The sequence below is a fragment of the Pleurodeles waltl genome, chromosome 2_2 (assembly GCF_031143425.1).
Source record: "Pleurodeles waltl isolate 20211129_DDA chromosome 2_2, aPleWal1.hap1.20221129, whole genome shotgun sequence".
NCBI lineage: Eukaryota > Metazoa > Chordata > Amphibia > Caudata > Salamandridae > Pleurodeles > Pleurodeles waltl.
In genome coordinates this window covers 834,243,349-834,268,785 of record NC_090439.1, presented here as the reverse complement: position 1 = coordinate 834,268,785, position 25,437 = coordinate 834,243,349, and the positions used below count along the sequence as shown (strand labels likewise).

The window sequence follows — 25,437 nt, the reverse complement described above, 5'->3', positions numbered from 1 at the left end:
GAGAGTTTGTGACCAGCCCTGAGCCGTTGGCTATACTTCTCAGGTGTCAACTCAAACCTACTGAATAAAAGGGTCTTCATGGCAGTGTAGTTGGTCTGATCGTTCACCTCTAGTGTTAGGAGTATGCCCCTTCTCCTGTGGGCATGTAGAGCCAAAGACTACCCGCCCCCTAAGAACTCTTCTGGGACCCTGTGTATTTTTAAAGCCACTTAATGGGCTGCCAATCATTTATCTATGTCATCTTTCACACTGCAAGAGGCACCCCATCTTGGGATGTAGTAGCTGGACGCATGTGAAGAAACTACAGGTATATTAACACCATTACTGCTGCTGCTGGAACCTTCACATGGGGCTCTTATGCCCAACTCTCTCAGACTCAACTCCTGAGCAAACATCTTCTTTGCTTCCATAGCCAACCTTTTGGTCTCCAGCTTTTTCTCCAATTTGAGCTTAGCCAGCTCCAGTTTTAATTTCCTCTCTTCCATTCTATCCTCTAGCTCCTCTGGGGACCGGCCTTTGGATGGCATGCTGCTCCCTGCACTGGAAGGGGTCCTAATTCTTGGCAGTCAGTTGTTCTCTTCCCCCACAGACAGCAGTCCAAGGCCTCCGCCCTGATCCAAATAATCCTCCACATCCAGCTCGTCCTCATCCTCATTCTCCTATGAGATCTCATTTAATGCAGCATGGGCTTCTGAATAGGCTCTCAGTGCCTTTTGCAGCTCTACCTTCTTGGTCCTGCTTTTTACAGAAAGCCCATAACATTTGCAGACATCCTTGAGCTGGGCTATAATGTAACCCTCAAGTCTGGCCAGCTCAAACTCCATTCTTGCAGGTGTATGTAGAACCACCAACCAAAGACATAATTTAGAGAAAAAACAAAAATGTCAATCAGAGAGAACTGAAAAATTAAAAATGGCAATTAAAAAGTAGGAAAAAATGCCAATTGGGATCAGAGACATTTGATTTGAATTGATCTGTGTGGGTAGTAGCGTACACTGAGTTAATATATGGTATTTCAAAAACACAACTCCTATCCTCACTGCTGATCACAAATGTTAGAAACTGGGTCACTGGTTGGTAGAGGTTTGCACTCTGTACAAGAAGGGACAACAATCCTAGTCATGGTAAGTAAGTTACACTCCCTAAATTGACCTGCGCTCACCCTCTGGTAGCTTGGCACAGAGCGGTCAGGCTTAACTTAGGAAGCAATGTGCAAAGTATTTGTGCAACACGCAATAGCACAGTGAAACCCCACAAAAAGACTCCACACGAACACCGGAGCACACCTGAAAAATGTTACAACAGTACCGCGCAGTTAACTGTAAAATGCTCGGATGGTTCAAACAATGCTCACAAATATGCAACGTTTGTGATCGCTACCTGATCACCAACACTGCACTGAAAGGTGAAGTATGACAATCTTTCTGCCAAAACCTGGTTACTTTATCAGCTCACAAACCTTACAGTCCATGATGCTAGTAATTTCAAAGCTGGCAAACAGACTAAAATGTAGAAAACACAGCGTTAATCAATACTGTAAATGAACAGTACTGATGCAATTAAATCTAAAGCGTCCTGTAATTTAGGAAGTGGAGCCAAGTGAAAATTAGGAATTTAGATTTTTTTTTTTTAAATAGTTGATGTTATGTAATGTGTTTCTCATGATAATGCGCTTGAATCACCCTGGCAGGGGTACCTCAGCGTTAAACAGATAGCAGAAAGGCAGAACACAGATTTAAATAACACTGTCTTGAGCATCTTTCTAAATTTGATGTGGTCTGTACATGAATGGATGTCATAAGGCAATTCATTCTGGTAAGAGGGGTCCAGATAGAACAAGCATTGGTAAATACATTATGTTTCACCTATGTGATTAATAATACATTTTTTGTTGTTGTAAATGTTAGCTTGGTGAGCAGTTGTGCAATATAAGTTACTGAAACTTCATAAAATAAAAGTGTTTTCACTTGTTTATTGAGAAAGACAATATATTGTGCAGTAAGTGGTGGTAGTTTGAAGCGTGATTGACAAGAAGAGAGATGGTTGATTGGCTCACCATACACTTCTCAAGTACATCCTAAACCTGCAACGGAAGAGGAACAACAAAAAGAAAGCAAGGGCCTGGGATGTTGTTTTAAAGTCATGTAGTCCATTCGTATTCAAAAGCAAACTAGCAAACCTTGTCTTCTTCTACTGTTGCACCATTTGTGGAGTGCATATCACGGTCTGACGGACATTACACTGGAAAACGGTGAGCCACGGAGCTTGTCAGCAGTTGAATTGATTGATTATTTCTTTGCAACTACTCTGGTTGCCCGGCCTACTGCCCTTTTCTGAGACCTGTGTGGGATAGCATGAGAAATAATTAATTCCTGAAAGGAAGAACTCTGATCATCAGATCAGCAACCCTGATTCTGATAGGGAGATACCATAGTGGAAGTGGGCATAGTTTTCTCTTTGCAGTATTTCTACTACCAACCTCCACGCCAAGTCTGGGACCAAGTCTAAACAAGCAAGTAGAACATGAAAGAATAAACAGCAGGCAGTGGTGTAGCAGGAGATGCAACTGGCCCTTAAGTAAGCAATGAAAATTACCCCACTGTCCCAAGGAACAGTAGTATAAAATAGCCATTATTGGAGTACTGTGAGCTGCTTATGCACTTGGGCCCCAGTACCACTTGTTATGTCAAATATTGATGCAGACCGGCAGCCTAGAACACGAAAAGGCATGTGCACACTGATTCGCATGTTTCAACAGATTTGCTTCACATTGTGCGGGAAACATATATCAGAATCTGCTATTACAGGGTCAGAATGGCTGTGGTCTTAATCAGTTTGATAGCACAGTGGATCATGACAGAAATGTTAAGGTTACAGGCTACACTTCCTGCTGTCACTAAGTCTTTAAGTCTTTGGTATATTGTTAACAGCACTGAGCTAGATCATATTAGTGAACCTTGGCACATACTAGTAGCTACGCTGAGTCATGATGAGTATGCTGTTAGAAATTGGGTCTCTTGTTGGAGTAGCTATACTTGCCCAAGTGACCACAATCCTAGTCAGGATAAGTCACTACACACCCTAAATTATCCTGTGCTTACCCTTTGGTAGCTTGGTAAAGGGCAGGCAGGTTTAAATTCGAAGGCAATGCGTAAAGTATTTTTGTGATAACTCATACAGTAACAAAGTGAAAACAGCACAAAAAGTACTCCACAACAGTTTAGGAAAATAGGTAATATGTATCTGAATGAAATAAGACCAAAACGACAGAAATCCAATCTGCACAATTCAAGATATCACTTTTTAAAGGTTTAGATGAGTCTCAATCCTTACGAATCAGTGGTTGTATCCTTTTAATACACAGTACCTGGGATACGTCAAAAATAACAACACAAAGGGCCACAGAGGAGGAGATAGGTTGAAAAGTAAGGCGATGAATCGGATTTTCCTGTGCGGCAAAGACAATGCTTTGTTTCTTTCCATGCTGCAAGGCAATGTATCAATTTTCAGGAGCGCAGCCTTGACGCCCAGGGACAATGCATTGGAAATCCAGAGCGCAGTAGAAAGAAGCAGGCACTGAGTTGATCCAGTAGGCGATGCAGCAATTCTATAGCTGCAAGGCATGCACTGCATCGATTTCTGCAATTTTGTCAACACATGGGGATTTCCTTCTCTTTGGTGAAGTCTCTCTTGGCCCTGCTACTTCAGAACAGGAGGCAAGCTCAATCCAAGCCCTTGAAGAGCACTTGTGAAGGAAGGCAGAGTCCTTCCAGGAGGGTCAGGGGCCAGCAGGCAGCAGGGCAACAAGCAGGGGAGCAATCCGTTCAGCAAAGCAGTCCAGATGAGACATTTGGGCAGCCAGGCAGTGCCTCTGACAAAGTCCAGTTGCAGAGCCAGAGGTGTCTGATTTGGTGAAGTCATAGACCCAATATATATACCCAAAGTGCCTTTGAAGTGGAGGAAACATCAAAGAGTTGTTTTGAAGTGCACACGTTCCCCTTTCAACTCAGCCCTCTCTGCCAGAAGGCCTGTGAGGGATTATCTGTCCTTTGTGTGAGGGCAGGCCTCTGGCCTTTGAAGTTTAAGAAAGAAGCCCTCCAACCTTCCTGTCCTGGAAAACCCATCTGTATGCAGATGATTGCAGATGCAGCTGAGTGTCCTGTGTTTATGGCTTTCTGGGTGTAAAACACACGGGGAGCTGTCAACCAGCATAGACCAGACATGGATTGGAGACAGGCTGTAAGGCACGGATGGCAGTGAGGGCGGAGAAATGCCAACTTTCTAAAAATGGCATTTCTAAAATAGTAATGTAAAATCCAAGTTCACCAGTAAGGAGGGTTTCTCACTACCATTCCAACCATACCAAATGTGACAAGGCTACTCCTCTTAGTTCAGTAATTGCCACTTAAAAGCATATAAGGGAATTTCTAATGCTAGCTTATGAGAGGAGCAGGTTTCATAGTAATGAAAAACGACTTTGGGAGTTTTTTACTACCAGGACATGTACAACTTACAAGCATATGTCCTGCTTTTTACTTACATAACACCCTGTCCTATGGGCTACCTAGGGCCTACCTCATGGGTGAAGACACACATGCCTGGCAACAGCAAGCCTGAGACATGTTTAAGGGGCTACTTATGTGGGTGGGTCAACCAGTGCTGCAGGCCCACAAGTAACATTTAACTTACAGGCACTGGGCACATGTAGTGCACTTTACTAGGGATTTACAAGTATATTAAATATGCCAAATTGGGTATAAGCCAATGTTACCATGTTTACAGGAGAAAGCACATGCACTTTAGCATTGGTTAGCAGTGGTAAAGCTGACAAAAACGAGATCAGAAAAAGAGAAGGAGGAAGGCAAAAAGTTTGGGGTGACCCTTCAGAGAAGGGCATTTTCCAACAGATGCAATGTACATCTTTGTGTTTTACATACAGTAAGGACATAGGATGCTGTAGTGAAACTGATGAACACAAGATGCCTGTTGCTTGTCTTTGAAAAATGATACAGGGCTGGGGTGTCAGATATTACATTTTATGTCAAGCTGCTGTAATGCATCTATGCGTTTGAGGGCTAACACTGCAGGCGTCCACTCCTTTTGATGAATGTGCAGAACCTTTAATTTACTGCCATTTGAGTGCACTTTGTCCTGAATGCTCGGGCTGACACTGGAGAGCTGTGTTTTGAGCACACCGAGGGCCTGTTGAGCCAGATGAGCGCTTCAGCAGCAGAGAGTGTCTCATAAACCCCATTGTGCTCTGTTGGAAGGGACCCTTTTCAAATCCATTCAAGAAATAATAGTTTTTGCCACCCATTTATAATGCCCTATTATCTCTCACAGCCTCGTTGATTCTACATGCCTGACCTTGGCTCCCATTGTGTGTGAAATCTAACAGATTCACAGAGATGACAGTGCTTGAGCCTCAACAGAGTATGCATGCACACACATCAAATGAGGTGCACAGATGCTTTCTTTCAATGTGGCTGGCTGAATAGGAGTGCATGAGCACGAGGGCAACATATCAACTTACCGGCAAGTGGCATCTTTTAATTTTCAAGGCAGGCGCGCTATTGGGAACTGTGCTACAGAAGCTGGCTGAGCTGAGCTTGTAAGGTGACGTGCAGATTCGCATGACAAGCCGCATTACAGCTAAGACTTTTTGTTCTGTGCTGCTACCAGGAAAGTGCAAGAAGCATGCCATTTTAGTTTATGTAATACATCATTCCCAGTGAAGATACAAAGGCGCCATATGTACAGCTGTGCAACCAGTTTGAATCTCGTTCAGAGGCATATTCTTCAAGCGCAGACTCTACAAAGCTGCGTTTTAATGAAACGGCAGAAACAGAGGCGGAAGGTCCATGTCTACAGTAGTGCTGTACTAAACAACTGACGGAGCTCACGCTATTCCGAGTTGGATACAAAGTGAAACAAGCAGGGGTGCTGACAGCTTGCTCATAAGAAAGAAGTTCCATCAAAGTGGATGAACACACTACTTTGGCTTCAGGACCAAGTCTAAACACACGAGAGTAACACACGAGAGGAACAACAAGAAATAGTATGCAGTAGCCAATGGGATTGGAGGAAAAGTAAGTGGTAAGCACTGGAACCAATGAAAAGCATTGAAAAGCAAGGGGGCAGGATGTAAGCCCTATGAAGATCTATATTAACAATAGAATTCACAAACACAGTACAAGCGCTGTGCAGGCGAAACCTATAAAAGACCTACTCACTGCCTTTACCTTTCTGATAGGTGGGGCACTGAGCAGTGCTTTGTCACTGGATCTCAAATGCCTGACAGGACAATAGTGATCAAGCTTTTGGATAAGATACCTGGAGCCTTTCCCCATTAAAGACTTATGGGTGAGGAAAGCAGATTTTAAAGATTACTCTTTTCTTAATATGCAACCAATGCAAAGTTCTCAAGAGAGGTATAGAGGCAGTACCAGAAGGAAGATTTCAGATGAGATGAGCAGCCGTGAATTACACGACTTGAAGTTTGGAAAGTAAAGTCTTGTTAGCAGAAGCTAGCAAGGCATTGACATATTCTAATCTGCTGATAATATATGATCTCATATTTTATGCAACCAGAGGTACAAGTGGCTCCATGTCAGAGGTTCCATTCTACAGTGGACCAACCTCAGTAGACAAGTGGGGCAGACGACAGTCTGACCCTCTGGAGACAACAGTTTGTGAGCTCAGCTAGATAAAGGGGCAAAAACTGGGTATACTCAGGCCAACCAAGTGTTTAACCTGGAAACATATGCCGGGTTAAGAGAGAAACAAAAACAATAGAGTGTGGTGCAGGACCAGTAACCACAATCCTCACCTGCAATTGAGGAAGTCAATTCTTGATGCAAGCCTCCTCCCCTCTTTGGTGACAGGAAGAAAGTTTCCTATGTACCGTGCCCTCATCTCTGGACTTCTTGAACTAACTGGGGATTTAATGGTGGCCAGTTCACAAGCAAAATGGCAGAACAGAGGAATAACACTAAGGCTCTTAGTACTGCTGGTATCTTAAGGAATGTGACAGCACTGTGCCCCATGTTCTGGACATACCACAGCAGAGACCATACATCATTGTGTAAAATCTTTTGTAAGTGAGCACCAGATGAAATATACAGGTCCTGATAACTGGGCAGTAGGCAATTACTGATGAGATTCAGTGCATCCCTTGTCATTCAAAAGTTCAACACACTACGTTGGAGCAGTTTCCCTTCATAGAGGGGCTTCTAGAAAGGGCACTCATTGCCCTTTTCTCATATGACACTGAAAGATTTACTGCCTATGTGCATCTGGACAAATATAACTTACAAGAGACTGCCCTGCCAGAAATCTTGTCCAGAAACCTATTAACGCTGAAAATTTTACTAATGAATATTCATGTATTCTGAATGTTAAAACTACATAGAAAATGAGTTAATATAGAAAAATAATACACAAGTTTGAAAATGTGCCTACTTGAGTGACCATCAATAATCACGAAGTGTACTTATTAACTGCTTATTAATGTAAATTGTCGAGCTCACATTTCGATTAATGTAGTAGTATGTCATATTAATAGTCATGTATTATATATTCGCTTTATTAATCATAGGCCTTAATTTAGCGAGGTCCTGGGCCTAGCTGCACGGCCTCATGTCAAGTTGCATTGCTTACACAAATCATGGAATGGCCGCTTAGAGTATTAAAATGTCATTTTCCATTGCGTTGACCTAATGATAGTAGCTAAAAATTCTTTCCCATGAGAACTGCTTGCTAGAAATGTTGTAGTAGCTATAGATACTTTGAAAAAACTTAGCATGTGTAAAGGCAATGTTCCCAGGAATTAACAATGGATGCACTGACTGGAGTATAGGCTGATACAAATTTGTTACCTGACAAGCCCAACGGCGGGAACAGGGCAGAGGAGTGAATTATCAACATATGAACAACGGTTTAGTAAATTCTTAGATTTGAGGTTCTATTTCCATTGGATTTAACGTAAACTTACAATTCTTTGACCAATAGCAACGTGGGAAGTAGTTTTTAGGGAATCCAATTTAGCTAGACTGCATTGAGAGGAGAGAGTCCCATTTTTTCATAATGTCCCGAGAGGAGATGAGCCATTTTTAGCTATTATTCTTTCCGAACTGCATGAAGAGACATTGCTATCTTGAACTTAAATGCTAAATTCTGATGTCTTGCTGACCGAACAGATGTCCAATTGACGAACACAGCCACAGCTTGCTGAACCTTACTGAGGCAAGGTATAAGATGATGTTACTGACTGCTATATCTATATGCTTTTGTCTTTAGGTACGAACCGCTAATTTTGATAGAGCCATAGTTAGATGTTTTTCCAAATTTCTGGTGACTAAATTGCTTTGCATGAAGCCCAAACATGCTATTCCAATCAGAAGATTAATTAGGATACTCACTGATGATGCTTGCTAAATATTAACAACAGTTAATGTATTTTCTTTGCTGAATCTAAATATATGCCATTTCTATTGCACAGTTACTCTTGTTATTGATTTGTACTGTAACTCTAGAATGTGTAATGATCCAATCTTTGATTAAATTGAGATTCTTTAGAAGGTTCGGTCAACCAGTATTGTTTCTGTATGTGTACCATTTGATTTTGAGACTAAGTTACATGATATTAGCATTGTAAATATACAGAAATAAACATTTTAACTTTTACATAAAAGTGTGGTTATTCATGGGCAAGGGGTCATGGTGCGTGGAAATTATTGACTCCCAAGATTATTGATGTTAGTGATTGGTATTGCTATTGATTTGTATGGGAACGGAGTCTTATGGTGAGAACTATTCTAAGTGCAGTCAAAAGGTCCATGGAACCTCTAAAACGTCCCCTTATAAACTAATGATAAGTAACCAGATGAGGTCAGACGTGCTAACAAATCCCACCTGGTCTTGGAGGCAAAGAAGAAGTGGGGATGGGCTGTCTTTTGCTGTTCTCAGTGGGCAGCATCCATCCTCCCTCTTGTAAGAAACTTATAAACAAACATACTGTTTATGATTGATTAAAGATAACCTTCATGACAGGTGCCCCATTAGTCATGGCAAACTATCTCCAATGGGCACACTTTCCAATATTTGTGATTCATTAATGTACAACCTATACACATGATATTTGCAAACATTTCTACAATTGAAATAAAAAAAACACAAGTGTATCTCATCTTGTCCATGCTACTAGGTTCAATATATAATGGGAGGCTAGAAAATCAAACCCCTGGTTGCAGCTACTGCAAGACGAATCTTATAATCTGCCCCCAGCGAAAGCCTGTCTCACAGGTGGAAAGAGCATCCTCTTGATATAACAGAGTAGGGAGACTAGAGGTGCATTTCGTCATCTTTCGCAAGCTATATCAAGGATGTTCCATAAGAGCACCAGATCTGCAGTTGAAGAGTGTCCTCAGTATCAGAATTTGTCGTCAATAAGATATAATACTTAGAAACTTTGGTGTCAATACAATTACAAGGAAGGTTTTTAGTTCTCATCCTTAAAACTACACATGAAGTTGGCACCTGGGCAGAGCTGTGGAGAAGGTAGTAGCATTCATGATTTGAAACATTTAAAACTGTGTATCAGAAGACAGAAGGACTGCATATCATGGTTAGGCGAAAAACGAAGGGGGTGATCAATTAGCTAGTAAGAGAGTGCATCACTGCAATGCATAACTGGTCAGAAGGAGGAAATATTCTGAAAGGAGAGAAGGGGGGAAATTACTGCTAATTAGTTCCAGGTGGAAGAAGACTAAACAATGAAACGAGGATATGTAAGAATCATGGAGCACTGATTCCCTGAATTAGGGAACAACTTCATAGTAGTGTAACAAGGGGAAGAGGAATCACACAGTAGAATGGCATGAAGGAGCACAATTGCTCTGTGGGAGGATAGAAAACTGCACTGAATGGATGGACAAGAAAACAGATTTCGTGGGTTGTCTGTGCTGAGAAAACAGCTGCAAGGTTGGCTTTTAAAACAGAAAAGTATAGCTAGCGTGCTTATGTTTACACAAAATCTTGGAAGAAAAAAATTATCGAAGAGTGAGACTGGTAGAAAGGGCCGAAAATGCATTCCTGGGGAAAATAAACAGTCTGTGATGCATCACTGGAGATGGAAGGGCAAACAACATTACCCAGAAAAATCCTAAAATATTTATGTGACTAAATCTATTTAAAAGTCATCCCATGCGGTCACACAGGTAGATACTGTCTCATAGCTGGTTATCCATTATAAATGATACATAATTTGGAATTTGGGGAACTTGTTACGCATATGATGCAAGTCAACATGCAACCTTACCCTTGTCTGTCTCTATTTACTCCATGAGTGAAAATCATAATACTATCTTCGTGCCCTGCAAGTGACTTGAAAGTGAAGCAGTGCTTAATTTGAACTGGGGGTTTCTTGTGCTCAGCACCGGCATTTATTTCACAGGGCTGGGACTATGAATTTCTGATCCCGCAGGGAGTTGTCTCGATATAAATAGTTTAATTTCAAAGTAAAATAAACAAGATATCTTGTTGGGAGGCTGCTTAGTATGTCTTCAAAGGATGGCCCACCCTTGTCCAGGCAGACATGAATGTGTATCATCATGTTATTGATGTTGTCATCACATCTGTCACAATTCTACGAAGTCTTTGTCACTCAATGACTTGCATTCCTATTCCCCGAGTCTGCTGCACCCTAACTCTGTGTGAGGCTAAGCCTTCCATAGGATAATTGTAGCTGGGGGCAGGCTCATGGCTGAGTTGATGCAAGGCAGGCTGGGAGAGCACAGGTTGAACTAGGCTGTGAGGGTACGTGAGGAAGAATAAACAAAAGTGCGGATTTTATGCTGGCCAGCCCAGTATCGCCTATATTTCTCCATACAACTCCGAGCATGCTTGAGGCGCCAAACAGGCCTATGCATTTTTCATGCACCATGGAGTGACTGATCCCTTGTGCCCAGTGCTGCCTCACAGCACGCTAACTAGGGTGCCCACCAGTCCGTAAATTTCATGGACTGCCCGTAATTTCGCCCTGCCATCCGTTGTCCGTGGTGAAAGGCTTAACGGACGGCATTTGTCCGTAATTTTAGCCTTTCACCAAAAGGACAATGGACGGGAAGGCGAAATTATGGGCAGATCAGGTTCCCCAGCTGGACTGAAAGGCAAGGAATCTCCTGTGCTGGGAGGAAAGGGAGGACCAGACAGATAAGAAACAGACCTTCTTGCCAGGGTGTCTCCTTCCCTAAACAAATGCAAATGAGGGCAACTGGTAAATCTGCAAATGCAAAGGGTCTTGAAAACCTGCATTGACTTTAGCCAAAGGAGTCACTTTAAGCTTTTTGATGGCAAAGACATTTTCTTTTAGAGTGGTACTGTATGGTGTTCCAAGGTGAGCTCTGGAGTGTGTGGTTTTAATGGAGTGTTATAAAAAAATTTAATACTAGGTATAAACTGTATATTATTCAAATCTGTATTTGAAAAGCACTTTTTTTTATTTAACCGAAATGTATTGCCTCATTTTGTAGGAGCCTATATTATAATAGAATTGTATTTATATAGCGCTTACTATCCCTGACGAGGCATCCAATGCATGTTTAAAATAAGGACTTACACATTCACAGTTTTTCAAGGGGCCTTCGTACCTCATAGTACTAACAAAATTGGCAATGCCAATAGGTCTCATCTACGCAAGAGTTATTGGCTTTGCTAATATGTTTTAGCCATGTTACACACCAGAGTAGCTGCTGTTCAGCATGGCTAAAAGTTAGTAGCATAGTGGTGTGGAGTGGCGTAGAGTGGCATAGGAGCAGTGGCGTAGAGCCCAGTGGTGCAGAGTATAGTGCAGTGGGGTACAGTGCAGTTGTTTAGAGTGCATTGGCATGGAGTGGCGTGGGACAGACAAGAGTGGCATAGAGTGCAGTGAAGTAGAGTGGCATACAATAGAGTGGCAGAGAGTGCAGTAGTGCACAGTGGCATAGAGTGGAGTTGTGCGGACTAGATTGATCTTGCCTAGACTGGAGTGGAATAGCGTGCAGAGAAGCAGAGTGCAGTGGTGTAGAGATGCGTAAAGTGCATTGGCATAGAATAGAGTGGTACAGAGTAGAGCAGAGAGGCAGAGTGTGAAGTAGCATAGAGTGCAGTGGCATAATATGGAGTGGTTCAGAATGGAGAAGAGTGCAGTGCAGTGGCATGGAGTGGTATAAAGTGGAGTGATACAGAGTAGGGTGCAGTGGTGTGGAGTGGTGCAGAGCAGAGTGGAGTGGAGTATGTATGGTGTGGTAACACACTGCCATTACAGACAGCATATTTTTGATTGAAATGACCATTACATTTGCATAGATGTACTGTTTTTCAAATCAAACTAAACTGTGCACAGACAATGATGTGTGGAAATTGCATCACCTAATGCAATGATTTGTTTCAATCATATTAAGGTATTTGTTTCCAGCACAGTTCAGAATTAACAAAAATGTGCTTCATTTGTACTCCTAATTCTGACATATTCTGAAGTTTATTTAAATGTTGTCATGTGATAGAAAAAACTATTTCCTAACCCCAGTATCCAGCAAGATTGTCGCTTAAATCCTCTCACTTTGAAGTCAGAGAAAGAAAAGTAAACACTAAGGGCCAGATGTAGCGAAGATCCATTTTGCATCTCTTAAATAGCAAATTTTAAGAAATCGCTATTTAAGAATGCAAAATGGGATGTATGAAATTTGCGATTCGGTAATAGCGATTTCTTAAAATTCGCAATCGCTATTACCGAATCGCAATTAGAGAATGTGTACTCCATTTATCCCCATGGGCCTGTCGGACATAGGTGCAAATAGTTTTGCATTTCCCAATTTGTGAATTCCAGTTAGGAATTTGCAAGTTAGGTAATGCAAATCCCAGGGTGCTGAGGGCCTAAGGCCCCCTCTGATGCACCCCAAAAAAATATTTACAGACATGTGTGCGCTACATGTCATTTTTAAAAATGCATTTGTAATGCTTTTTTTTTTTTAAATTGCACATGTTTACCACCAAATTGGATTTGGTGGTAATTGCATTTCCTAAATGACCAATTCACATTTAGGAAATGCTTGATATATGTGCTTTGGAAATCGCAAATAGGAATTCCCTATTTACGATTTCCTATTTAGAGAATCGCAATTTGCGATTCTCTAAATGGGGTCGCAATTTTAAAATTGCACAGCGAATGCCTTTCAAACATCTTGAAGGCATTCGCAAATGGCAGTTTTTTGCAATTCGCAATGTTTGCAAATGCAAAATTGCTGGATACATCTGGCCCTATGTTCCCACCGAAGACCGAGCCTGACATTTGACTTTGTTCTTTGAATGCACAGAAAATGTGTTGAGAAAAGAGCAAGATTTACAGGCCTGTTTACAGAAAGCAAGCACTCAGACGGATACTTTAAATAAGGTTTTGGCAAGGGAAGAGACTAACTCAAGCTGCATAGCCTAATACAAATAAAGCCAGCAAACTGAAAGCAACAAAATGAGGGTTACAAACCACAAGGCCGATGGCAAGCAACGGGCGGAATGCATTCACAAGGAAGCACTATGAATGTACTTAAAGTGACAGCCATGGGATACTTTGTGGGGAAAGTCCAGTACTTTAGTCCAGTCTACATCTTGCAGAGGTTTGGCCACATCAATTACCCAGGTGGTATGACGAGAAGGCCTGGAGTGGTTTCCATGTTGAAGGAAAGGTCTGTACACCCGTTCTATCAGTTTATCACCAGTTCCTATGGTGTGGAGCTTCTGGCACACCGCTTGTGGGGTCAGTGCTAGGTGGAAGACAGGAAATAGGGCATTTAATGATTATGTGAGGTGGTTGTAAGTAAGGAGTTGACCGGGGTGAAGATGGTAGTCTGCCACAAGGGTTTGGAAATTTAGTAGTTCGCCATCCAGAAACAAATCCCCCAATTTTAAGGTACCTGCTGCATGCCACTAATGGAGCTGCTCTGAGCACAGCCGTCCTGTGCGTGTGGGAAGGCTAAAGCAAAGGTAGTGCAGTGCAGGAGCATAGAGTTTCTTCGTGTCAGTGAGTTTACAGGTTCTATCAAGGCAAGAGAAAGCTGTGCATGATAACCCCGGATGGTGATCCATAGAATGGTCAGCAGGAAACAATGAGCAGTGCATTAAGCCTTCCTTAAAAGTCTTTACTGGTAAAACCCATCTCATGCAGGGAGGTGGGCAGAAAGCCAGCAAGCCACCCATTGGATCTGTTCAGCTGAATAATAGCATTCTAAGTCCAGAAGACCTAATCCACCCGCAGTCACGGGTAGCTTCAGATGTGTGGCATGTCTGAAGAAGGAATGAAGGACGAGTAGGGGAAGGTTTGCAAAATAATACTATCATTGGGGTAGCACACTATCTTCACTAGTGCCATGTGGCCTACTACAGAAAGCAGAAGAGAAGACCAAAAAGCAAACTGGGCTTGGAGGGACCGTGATGCTCTGCTGAGATTTCTATCCTGTAAATCAGTGGGAGAATGGTAGATATTAATCACTAGGTACCAAAAAGTAATTGGTTCCTAGTTCAATCTGAGATCTAATTGTATATAAAGGGTAAAACTCTAATTACATTTTAAAATGTTTACATTTTGTTTGTGCAATTTGCATCCCAAATATTTTGAAGATTCAATGTGTACTTGACACTTAGGGATAACCCAGATGACTAGTTTGGCTTTTGCTCAATTTCAAAACAATTTAAAGACATGGACAAAGCAGGCAATTGCCTTGCACAACCTTGCAAAGGTTCTTGCCCCTGCTCACCCTTCAGAAGCACGAACAGCGGACCATTGCACCAGAAGAGTCTGCCAAGGTGGATGGGTGTTGCTTGTTTAACCACTTGACAGTGCCTCTTCTGTTTCTCTCATGTGTGCAGAGACAACTCCCCAGGTACCCAAAACCTTTCGATAGTCTTGGTGGACCCATCTTGTCTGATTTTAGGAATTGCCCCACTGTGTTTTTCTCTTCCTTATTTATCCTGTTCTTAGCAACAACCCCTTGAATCACTTGCTGTGGATCTCCCATTTGATCTCGATTTCATCCTCCTCTTTTATTATCTTTGATTGGTAGTCCGGGCTCCCATTTCTGAGATAAATGTAGAGTCCCAGACATACACTCTAGTGCTGTGAGACTACAGACATGTTGTGGGTACCTCACATCCTGACATTAGGTGTGAGACTGTCACCAACACCATCTGCTCTGCCTCTTTAAAAACAAATTAGGTTGAAAGTCCATGGGCGGTTGGGGTAAGCCAGATGTTTTTGTTTAATTTGTTTAAACTAGCATAAGGTTAACTACCTTCATGTTTCCCAAACTGTTTGCCAGGGGTATTAAAATGCTCAGAAACATAATAAAAATGTTGCTGTTATTTTCTCTTCAAGAAAGATTGGGTAGATTTGGGTAGGGGTGATGGCCTTGCCCCAGCACTGAAGGGCATTAGTTTACTACTGAACAAGGATGAAATGTGACACCTGAATGTAGCATACCAGGAGGCAATCACAAAAGACAACAGTGAATAAATAGTGCTATGTTAAAAAAGAGTAAATAAATGCACTGGTAACATAGTGAGGCATGGCCTCTCTTGTATGTGTCTGAAAACTGATGTTTGTTCTTAAATTTTTGTCCTGAATTTTGACCCTTTGTCCCGAATTTTTGTCTTGCATTTTGACCCTTTGTCCTGATTTTTTGACAGTCCTGTCCAGAACTCGCCTCAATGCCAGGTGGCCACCCTAACGCTAACTGCTTGGCACACTTGAGTCCAATAGGATGCAACAGCCGCACTCACTTGCATTGTATTTTAACATAATTTGTCAGCGTGATAGTTGGAAAATCTGAAGCTCACAACCCCTACACCCTCCCCCTCTCCAATCTCACAGACTAAGCTACACTTCTCCTTGTGCTGTAGCAGGCGGGGGCAGAACAAACTGAGCATGAGGCCATGCTCAACTGCCTGAACCAAATGAATTACAAGCAGCACCAGCTACATGGTGCCATGACCTGCTAAAATAAGTGTTCCAATAGAAGAGGCTCCTGTTCTGCCATGAAACCAATCGGACTATATACTCTTGTTTTTTTCAGGTGCTGTGTGACATTTGAAAATTGACGGCAGTTTGTTTCTTCCGGACTGACTGTGGTGAGTGGGAGGAGTCTTCACCACACTTTTGGCATTTTGTTAACTTTTCTTTTTGCATAATCAGTCCAGAGTTGATGATCCGAGAAGGGTAATTGAAAGCATTCCCGCATAGATCAATGCACGGAGCATTTACTTTTCAAATACTGGTGATCTACACTTCACACTTTTAAAACCTGGCCAGGCTGATTCAAAATTAAGTCCATTAGAAAGTTGGCAAATGGGAGTATTATGCCCATTTCAGTGTTACTGTGGTATGAACGATTTGTATGCATTTTGAAAACAGTGCAAATATTGTTATGTTTACCAGTATATCTTGGAAAATATGGACACAGGCAACTTTTGTTTGTGTCTGTGCTGAATTGGGAGAGTTTACACATCCAATGTCTGATCTGTGCCCTAAACAGCACACTATTAGTGTTAGTACTGTTGTGTTGACTGGTTCTTGGGAAAGGTAAATCACGTGCGTTGATATTTGTATTCAATATCTGTGGACAAGGTAATGGATACTCTCAACTGTAGTTGCTAAACTATTTAATGCAGTAAATCTGGGCGTAGGTGTATGATTTTAAGTGGCACCTTAAAAGTGCTTGTGAAATACTCAGTGGTGCAGCCAGTGTGCCATGAGCCCTACTGCAAAGAGGGAAGGCCCCCTTGGCTGCTGTTTGAGCTGTGAAATACAGCAATAATCAGGGCTCAGTGTGGGCCCCACAGTCCAATGAGCCCTGGTGCCACTTCATGTGCTGCAAGAATTTAGCTCCATCCTCTCCCGCTAAACAATACTTCAAACATGTGAAACTGCTCTTCTTACCCATGATTTGCTCAGCACAGTAGGAAAGGGGCAGGCACCAGTTCTTAATATGAGCCACTACTTTCCGGTGCTCAGCACCGGCACTTAATGGTCAACACTGACGCTTGTGATAGTCTGCCACAAGGTGGCGATGTCTGGCTAATTTAGAGACAACTACTACAACAGGTAATTCTATATATATTAACATAACTATTACCTGCTGCCTAAGCTATTCTTATAGCTTTGGGGGCCTGAAATACTTTGAATTGTCACACTCACTTGTAGTAGTGTGATGGTTGGTAGTTGCGTTGTTACTATCAATGGCAGCATGGCAGAGGCAGTGGGTTGTGCAAGCTGCCCTGGCCTGCTGACAAGAGCCTGGCACCTGTATATTTTTACAAATTAAGCGCTGAAGTGAAGTTTTGTGACTAGTAGCTCCACTTCCTAATGATAACCCTAGGGATGATAAACATAACCAGCCAGTCCAGTTAGTTTGCTGAAAAATATTTTAATTAGCCCCTTTTCTACTACTTGGCCCCACTGCCTGAGATCAGAAATCATTTAAACTTACCTGACGCTGCCAACACCCAGCCTATTCTGAGACTGGAAAAAGTGGCAGACCTTGGGATAACTAGATTTTCTAAAACCCTTCAGGCAGTAAACAACTGGGTGTCACACAATAATCTGAAAAGAAATCACTTAAAAACGCGCTCTTACCTTGTGGAATAGCAAACATTTATAGATCAACTGCAGCCTGGCCTAAGACGAATCCTCGCACATCAACACAAGTAAATAAGCGTGATCCTGAACTTCAAGATCACACTAAATAGGCAGGTTGACAACGTGTTGAAATGCGCCCTCGAAACTATAGGAACAATGCAACAGATAATTCCCTACATGGGCTGCCCACATACATTACAGGCCTCAGAATGCTGTCACACTTCTGCTATCAAAACATTTAATAAGCAAACTTTAACTAATTGCAGCGCAAGCACCCATTTTTTGGATGCAAAGCCTGATCTACTAAGACTACCAGACCATGTTGTGCATAAAAAAACAATGCCTCCTTGAAATAGCGGCAAAAGCCAAAATGTTTTTATTCCTCCAAGCATTCACCTGCTATTCTAAGGGAAGAAAGCAGCAGCAGGACAATTTTTTGTAAACATAGCTCTGGGCTGCTTTAGCCACCTTTACGCAGTGCATCAGAAATTGTGGTAATTGAACTAGGTTGTGGAAAATTGTATTAAATTTGCCCGAGTCCAATAAACAATAAATACAACTTTTCATTGAAAATTCATAAATCGTTGGTTTTGTCTGCTGTAGAATATACTTACCTGAATGACACCTCCTAAAAACGAAACTGCAGCAGCAACTCCAATTCTTTGAAACTCAAAATCAGACAAGCCCAGGAAATCTGGTGAATAGTTAGCAGCTGAACTGATGTTAATTGGAGGAACCAGACGTTCAACTGCACCAGCAGATATCAAAGAAGTGATTGCAAAGGTCCCTGGAAAGACAGGTAATAGAACATTAGCAATGGACTGCGTGTTTATCTGTTTAAATTAAAATTATTATTCTTGATTTTGTGAAGGGGAAACAGTGATGTAATTCAGAGGTTTCTGGAAAAATCTTAAATGCTTTAAGCATTTTAGATTACAAATTAAACCAGGCACTTGTCTAAAACAAATGTCTGACATCTAGCTTACACGTGAGTAATTTACTCATATAATTTACTCTTAAAATTTGAGCAACTCTACTACTTTGTGATATTCACAAAATCTGAGTGTAAAGCTATTCATAAGTGTAAACTTTCACATCTACACCCCCTAAAAAAGGCAGTGGCGTCAAATTTACAAGCATAAATTAATGCAGACAAAAAGAAATAGTAGTAAGTCCAGCGCCACATGTGGTCAACCACTGGTACTGCAACACCCTTCCATAGAAAATAATGGAGGTAGGGAAAAAATACCCCCCTCCATGGGAAAGATGTTAATTGAATTCATTCTTTAAAATATAAATCAATGTTTTTAATATATTTAATCTATCGAAAAATGTGACAGTACCAGTGGTTGGGCATGGGTGGTGCTGGACTTCTGGTCTGCACTGGAGTAACATTCTACTGTTTTAGGTTCCATTGTGTCTGGAGTAACTTTAGGAGTGCAGTTAGTGAAAAAGAAAGGGCTTGCCTTTTGTGGGTGGGTGCATGTCCCTCTCTAAACCCCTCCCTAATGCTCCATTAACCCATCCTTACTCCTCCATAAACCATTTCAGTTTAGTAGTAAGTACATCCCATTTTTCAGCTACTCCTCCTGGTCCCTCTCACATTTTCTGCTTCAAGTAGTAAACTTACATATGTGATGATATCCCCATAGAAAGATAGGAGCAATGAAGGTGAAGAATTACACTCATAGGTATGTCATTAGCATTTTGTGTGACTTTTGTAGTACTATTATCGTGCTACTAAACATACTACAAAATGTAGTTTGTTACTAGGACCCCTAAAGTTTAACTTCTACTGAGATATTGCCATTTAAGAAAGGGAGATAACCTGAATGTACACCGCTAAATTCACATATGCATGCTTGTGCAGGGTATACATTCTCTCAGCAGTGTGTTGCCTGATAACCTAAATAGCATGCCTTTAGTTATGTCTTTGTTATTTAGTCCCTCATTCTCAGTTTCAAGCATGGGGAGCAAACAGTCTTTGCTTCCAGTTCTTGATTCCAAGGTCGGTACAAGTTATACCTTGACTCATGATATTAAACTGTGAAAAATTCCTCAATATATAACTTGGAGAAATTTCGTAGTGTATTTTCTCCACATTCTACCCTTTAAAGGTCAGTAATGGGGAAAGGTGCTGGTATATGTTGTGATAAAATTGCAACTACATGTGTTAACGCGTCCCATCTTTGATAATTTACTTACAATGGGACTCGTTTTAGGCCAATGAATCTTTTGACCCTGATTGGAGACTCCTCAGGACAAGATATCTATTTAACATCCCAACCGATAGATTACTAACCAAATCAATATTCGCAATAATTAATCAATAACACTAATCATTGACATTTAATAAGAATGAAACACACCATGACCTTTCGGCCCTTGAACAACCACACAAATCTAGTAAGATTTTGGATATTTATTCCCTATTAGTTACAACCTACTAGCATATTCATTAGTCTCAATAGCAATAAGCACATCAACAGAATTACAATATGGCAACTGGAATACAACTTTATCAGTGCAAAGATCATGAACATTAGGACACAACACGAAGTCAACATGTATCAAAATTTAACAAAGTATCATTAGTACATTATTCAACAAAGCAACGATTCAGTCATTTGTCTATTTGCACCCGATTTTAGTTAACTCCTTAACTAACCTCTAACTAGCATCAGCATGTTGGGCTTCATGCAAAACAATTTAGTAAAATGAATTTAGAAAACATCTAACTATGGCCTCTGTCAAAAGAGCAGTTGGTACCTAGAAGGTACCAAAGGAAAGGCAAACAGACAATTACAGGCAAACAGACAATTACAATTCATCATCAGATAGTTACCCATCCAAATGGGGCGGCATACAGTGACAGTCTTCGTCCTCAGGACATCAGTCGATTCACCATCAGCCAGGATAAGCAGGTAAGGCTCAACAAGGTTTAGCAAAAGGCTTTTCCCTCATAAGGAGGAGAACTGCGTCTCGGACAAGGGGCAAGGTAAAGATGGATTAGGGTATCAAACGGCTAAACGACAAAGACCCCTCAAGAGTAAGGATAAGTAACAGCATCAAAGTGGCGGGGAGGACGGCTAGGAATGGCTGATTTCTCCTTGTGTCACGCCGTTATATTAAACTTGTCGAACAAGTCTCTAATTTCCAATTGGGCAATATTCAGTGCATCGTTATCTCTGTCCAATAATCCGTTGCTCACCTTACTAGAATTTTCACCTAAGACAGTTCTCATGGAGTTTATTGACTCCTGTGATTGATGTCTTCAACGGGTAGAATGTCAGGTAAGAAAAGTTACACTTGTCGCTTCAGTCATTAGTTCCATTGTCTTTTACCAGTTTAGGCGATCTTACACCTGTTGCGAATTACACTGTTGCATTCGGCAAGAATGTCTCCTTGAGCAAGTCGGGTCCCATGAGAAAGAATTTACTACGTTTACACACATCTCTCTATCTTCTGGAAAAGTACAGCGTTGTGTCCTTCAGGAAGACAGCACATTGCACATTAGAAAACACGGTTAATATGAGAACAAGCAGCTAGGCCCAAACCCTTGCTAACTAAGGCCTAGTGAGTAATTTAGCAAAACCTTAATACATAACTCTTAGTGCTAATACAAAATCATACATAAATACATTATTAATCAGTTTCATTAGTCATCGTTTACATTGGTGGCCACTCCCCGTGGGCACATTTCAAACGTGTGCATTAGTATTACTGTAACACATTTTCTATGCAGCTTTCATTATGCATTAATTTGCAAACTTATCATGTTAATATTAATTTTAAAGGACACACTCCAACAATCCCTCCTCTGATGACTCTTTTCATCACACTAATCCCTTTTCCTTCACCATTTATTCATCTTCTAAGTTCTTTCATCTCAATTTCTTCCCCCCCTTTGCATTTCCATATTTTGCTCTGAACATTTTCTCCCTTTTCTTTTCTTCCCTCCTCGTATTATGCTTCGCCAATTTTGCTCTAATTCTTTTACCAATTTTGCATGATAACCATAATCCAAATAAACAAGCTAAAACAATCAATACTCCCAGTATGATTTTTGCCAATATCCCATGCCAAATATTACTAAACCAACTCCCCACGTTAGCAAGCCCCTTTCCAACCTTTTCTGAAACGCCTGGTTCTTTCAGTTCCTTCAAATCAGTACTATCTCTTGTTAGGTTAGTAAGCATACTTTTAATCTCATTACTATTGTCAGGTATGTAGGCACAGCAGTGACGCTCATTAAGCATCTTACAGACTCCGCCATTTTTCGCTAAAAGAATGTCTAAATCAAGCCTGTTTTGAAGAGTCATAGCCCTCTCCGCAGCCAATTCAGTATCCATCAGGAGAATAACTCCTGTAAAATTTGTCAACATGTTATCCACAATAGTAGACAACTTTTGAATCTTTATGGAGTTCAAGATAACTCCCACTGAAGGAGTTATTGCTCTAAATATGTCTCCTACTACACCAGCAGCAGTCTCTCTCCTTTGTCTAGTACGATGTAATTCAGACAATTTCGGAAACTTCTTCAAATCCACTAACTGATATATCTTTGGAAAAACTATCCCCAAATAACATGTCCCATACCATCCCTTTGGTGGACGGTAATAAGCATTAAGTCCACATATATAATAGATCCTAGGGATCGCTGAATCCTGTCCATTTATCATGAACGTCCACTTGCTCTGAAACAAAAACACATGCTTACATTCACTCGTTCCCACAAACACATTATCATAATATGACTTAGGTCGTGTTATGTAAAGTTTTCCCACGTGTAGTGCATCTAAAGCTAATTTCCCTTGTTCCCTAACTGCACCATAGCTCTCACTACTAATAAAAGAATGTTGTTGCAATCCTTTCTCTAACTTCCCCTTTAGAGCCCTTCTCCTATCTTCAGTGTGATCTAAAAAGCTTTTCTCTACAGGTGTAAGCAAACATGTCAGGTTATTGCGGTGTGCATGAGATGTACTAATTGCTAACGTTGCTTCAAAGAACCCTTTAACAAATTTTATGGCATAGTGTTTCGCTACAGTATTCAGATCCTCTATGATAGGCACGTAGGAAAACACAAGATCATGATTAGAGTAAAAGTACTGTATCTCTTCCTGGTTACAGAATCAGGTTAGTAACAGACTACAGGTTATCCCATAGGTCAAAGGTAAACTATGGTAGGTAACTCCCTCTTGTACTGAAACAGGAATTTGTGTACACTCATAAAAAATGTTCGCATCCATAGTGTCAACATACTCACTCAGCAAGCAATAGAAAACATTAGTAGATAGGTCTCCTTTTGTGTTAGTTGCCTCATGCCAATACATTGTATCCTGCTCGAACGTCTCCTAAGGCGTTAGTGTAGCAGCTCAGGAATTGAATCATTGTTAGTTTCATCCTTATCTATCAAAGGTTTACCCACAATGAGAACTGTAATGAATATCACACACACAATACCCAAAACAACACCCAAACATTTACAACGCCTACTTCCCCTACTATCATCTCCAGTGCTAGACATGATCTGGAAAGAATCAGAAAGCAAAGTGCTGTAAGTATAAACAACCAACTGAGGATGGTTTAACTTTTTTTTCTCTTTTTTTTTTTCTCTGCAAGTTAAAGCAAGCTAAAGTCTTTCTGGAGCAATTATTTACAGCTTCCACATTCACTCCCAGGATCTTTGTCAATTCCGGTTACCAGCTTGTCAACATCAGTTCTCAAAAGTCAATTCAGGTTAACAATGTCACATCCGATAACTTATCAGTCTCTTTTCTCAGCTTTCTTTTAGCTCAATTTCACCTTAACACAGTCTCTTTTGTTTCTGGCCAAATTCAGGTACCATAGTATTGACCTGGGACTTCTCGATCAAAGCAGAATGCCAAGAACTCTTGTTGCCACTCAGCTGATGTTGCATATGCCCATTCAGGACCTGCGTACCTTCGGTTTGCTACTCTCTTTCTTTTCAACTTACGCTTGCCCTGTAATTCTCCTTCACTGAGATCTTCCTTCCTTGTAGTATCAACTTCTTCCTCCATCGTTTCATCAACAACCACCTTTCCATTTGTCACTTGCAATTCTGGCCACTTATCTCCTTTCAGTGTCTCCTTGGACTTTGATCTTCCTTGTGGCAGCTCGTGGCCCTCCTCTGACTCTTTGGTGTTTTCTCCTGATGGACTTGCAAGTCAGGAGGAGTCTGAACACTCTGACTTTCTCCTGTCTCAACTCCTTCTGGGTCTGTCAGGGGTTCTACCTCGAAACCATATCCGTCTGCTTCTGGGAGAACCTCTCTTTGGGTCGGTCCTCCTGGCGCCTCAGTTGAGATAGGCTCACTGTCACCCCTCTGGGTCACGTCTCTTACTGAAGTGGCCAAGCCGTCCTCAACGGGCTCTCCTTCGGTCTCAGTTCCCCTTTAATTACTTTCCGGCCCTGAGACTTCCTTTTCTGTAGCTGTTATTTTTGACAGTTCAATTTCCTCATCAGTTGGGCACGTCACCTTTTTCGTGTGACTGGCATGTATCCAGTTTGGAATTCCCACACACTTCACAGCAGTAGTAGTCGTTAGTATTACTTGATATGGCCCCTTCCAAGGTGACTCCAAACACGACTTCCTCACGTGTTTCTTGATGACAACCCAGTCACCAGCTTTGAGATTGTGACCTGGATCATTTATCGGTGGCAATGTGGTGGCTTCCACCTGGTGAGAGAAAGAGCGGATCAGCCAGACCCTTGCAGTAGTCCAACACCATATCATCCATGATATTCACAAGAGCATTTGCAGGCACTGCGGGCAGTCTCATAGCTCGGCCCATGAGAATTTCATGAGGCGACAGTCATGTTTTTTTGTTGGGTGTATTTCTCATTGACATCAGCACTAAAGGCAATGCATCAGGCCATTTCAAATTCGTGGCTGCACACATTTTTGCAATTCTCGACTTCAGGGTACCATTCATCTGCTCCACTAGTCCTGATGCTTCAGGGCGATAACTACAATGCAACTTCTGCTCAATGTTCAATGCTGCACACAAGAGCTTAACCCCTTGTTGTTGAAATGACTTCCTCTATCTGATTCTAAAGAGATCGGAAACCCGAAACGTGGAATCAATTCCCTGAGCAGCAACTTCGCAACTGTGAGACTGTCATTTCTACGTGTAGGGTAAGCTTCAATCCAGTGACTAAAGATACACACAATCACCAACACATATCTCAGACCTCCACACACGGGCATCTCAATAAAATCTAGTTGCATTCTGCTAAATGGACCTACTGCTCTCCCAATGTCGCTCAATTTCACAACTGTCCCTTTCCACGCATTCATCTGCTGACAGATATTGACAAAACACTTCTGCGGCTTGCATGAACTTCGGGTTAAACCAGTCAATTTTGAACAACCTGATCATGGCATCTCTCCCAATATGTGCTTGCCCATGGTAAAACCTCGCAAACTGTGACAGAAGACTGTTCGGCAAAACCATTTTCCCCTCATCTGAAACCCAAAAATCATCTGGTCTCTGTACACATTGCATCTTAACCCAAGTGCGTTTCTCATCTCTGCTGGCACGTCCCTGCAACAATTTCAATTTCTCCAACGTGTCAACCACCCTTAGTGCGTAACCTGTGCATGTCCCATTTTCTGTTTTCAGGTAACAATTGCCATTGATCCTTGAATGATATACAGTTCAATGTGCAAAACCTGGCGACTTGATCTGCATATCCATTTCCCATTGAAACGAAGTCTTGTGATTTCACATGAGCACTGCATTTTACCGCAG

General features: G+C 41.5%; 1 protein-coding gene across 1 annotated transcript in view; it reads right to left on the bottom strand.

Annotated features, from left to right (window-relative positions):
• Positions 1 to 25,437, bottom strand: part of SLC26A7 (solute carrier family 26 member 7) — a 619,854-nt gene that overhangs the window by 296,976 nt on the left and 297,441 nt on the right. The window contains exon 3 of the mRNA XM_069219229.1: positions 18,277 to 18,449. Coding sequence (XP_069075330.1) covers positions 18,277 to 18,449 — 173 coding nt within the window. The remainder of the gene's footprint in view (positions 1 to 18,276; positions 18,450 to 25,437) is intronic.